At 55.9% G+C, this 1,219-nt stretch overlaps 2 protein-coding genes across 2 annotated transcripts in view; one reads left to right on the plus strand and one right to left on the minus strand.

Moving 5' to 3' along the window:
• Lrwd1 (leucine rich repeats and WD repeat domain containing 1) overlaps positions 1 to 920 on the minus strand; it is an 8,293-nt gene extending 7,373 nt beyond the window's left edge. Inside the window, exons 1-2 of the mRNA XM_021163414.2 lie at positions 664 to 920; positions 385 to 520 (exon numbers count right to left, since the gene is read on the minus strand). Coding sequence (XP_021019073.1) covers positions 385 to 520; positions 664 to 743 — 216 coding nt within the window. The 5' untranslated portion in view covers positions 744 to 920. The remainder of the gene's footprint in view (positions 1 to 384; positions 521 to 663) is intronic.
• A 22-nt stretch (positions 921 to 942) lies between these two features.
• Positions 943 to 1,219, plus strand: part of Alkbh4 (alkB homolog 4, lysine demethylase) — a 5,760-nt gene continuing 5,483 nt past the window's right edge. The window contains exon 1 of the mRNA XM_021163027.1: positions 943 to 1,086. Coding sequence (XP_021018686.1) covers positions 970 to 1,086 — 117 coding nt within the window. The 5' untranslated portion in view covers positions 943 to 969. The remainder of the gene's footprint in view (positions 1,087 to 1,219) is intronic.

Here is a 1,219-nt window from a genome sequence, read left to right on the forward strand (position 1 = left end):
GTGATTAAGGAGGTCAGGATTTTAGGGAGCGGCTTTGCTCCATTGTCTGGGCCCAAGGGATTGAACTCAGCCTGATGACAGACAGGTACCTTTATCTGCAGATCATTTCTGTGGCCCGTCTTCCCTCCCTTAAAGNGTACCTTGTTGTTGGGCCGCNGTGGCACACGCCTTTAATCCCAGCACTTGGGAGGCAGAGGCAGACGGATTTCTGAGTTCGAAGCCAGCCTGGTNTACAGAGTGAGTTCCAGGGCAGCCAGGGCTACACAGAGAAACCCTGTCTCAAAAACAAACAAGCAAACAAACAAACCAAAAATGACTTTAGAGCCTAAGACTTCCAAGTTCCTTCTTGTTTTTACTAGTTCCTGCTAGCCCGTTCCGTGCTACACAGGATCCCTCAACATCCCTTAATATCTCATCAGTCTTTCCACTCCGCGCAAGGCTAAGGGCGTTCGCTCCAGGTTTACCCGACACTGGGGGTTGGCTACCAATCTCCCACATCTCCGTTTGGCGCGAGATTCGACTGAGGCTCGAATCCCGGATAACAGAATAACCGGGGCAGGAGGAGGAGACGGAGGGGTCTGAGTCTTGCATTCCGCCCATCAAACCACCCTGGCGGGGAAGAACCCCACGCCCCGGATCCGCTTCAACCCCACATGCTCTTACTTCAAACTCTGAATCTTCCCCAGCTTATCCGTCTTGGGTCGCCCACGTTGCAGGAGCAGCTGCGGCGTGAGAGGAGCCATGGGTGGCCGAGGGCTCAACCGAACCAGCGCATCCACGAAGTCCGGTCGCTAAGGCCCGCTGCCGGGGAGCCCAGGAGGTGGCGCACAACAAACCCTTTGCGAGTCCGTTGCGACCGGAAGGAAGCAGAACGCCAGCCTTACGCCCCACCTCCTGCTTCTGCGATGACTACAACTCCCAGCAGCCCCTGCGCCTCGCGCCTGCGCTCTTAACTGCTCGGAGGACGCTATGGCGGCGGCGGCTGAAGTTTCTCATTTGCAGGAGTGCGGCTGTAAGGGCATCCGNACCTGTCTTATCTGCGAGAGACAACGCCACAGGGACCCGCCCTGGCAGATCTGCCTTCAGGTACGGACTAGGAAAAGAGCCATAGCCAGAAAATCTATTCATCTTAATGGGAAACTAAGGCCCAGCTTGCCTGTAAAACAGCCAAGGACCAAAGCCTCGCGGTAGGGGAGTTGTTTGGAGCGCTTATATCTTC

Source organism: Mus caroli, chromosome 5 (genome assembly GCF_900094665.2).
Source record: "Mus caroli chromosome 5, CAROLI_EIJ_v1.1, whole genome shotgun sequence".
In the NCBI taxonomy this organism is placed as follows: domain Eukaryota; kingdom Metazoa; phylum Chordata; class Mammalia; order Rodentia; family Muridae; genus Mus; species Mus caroli.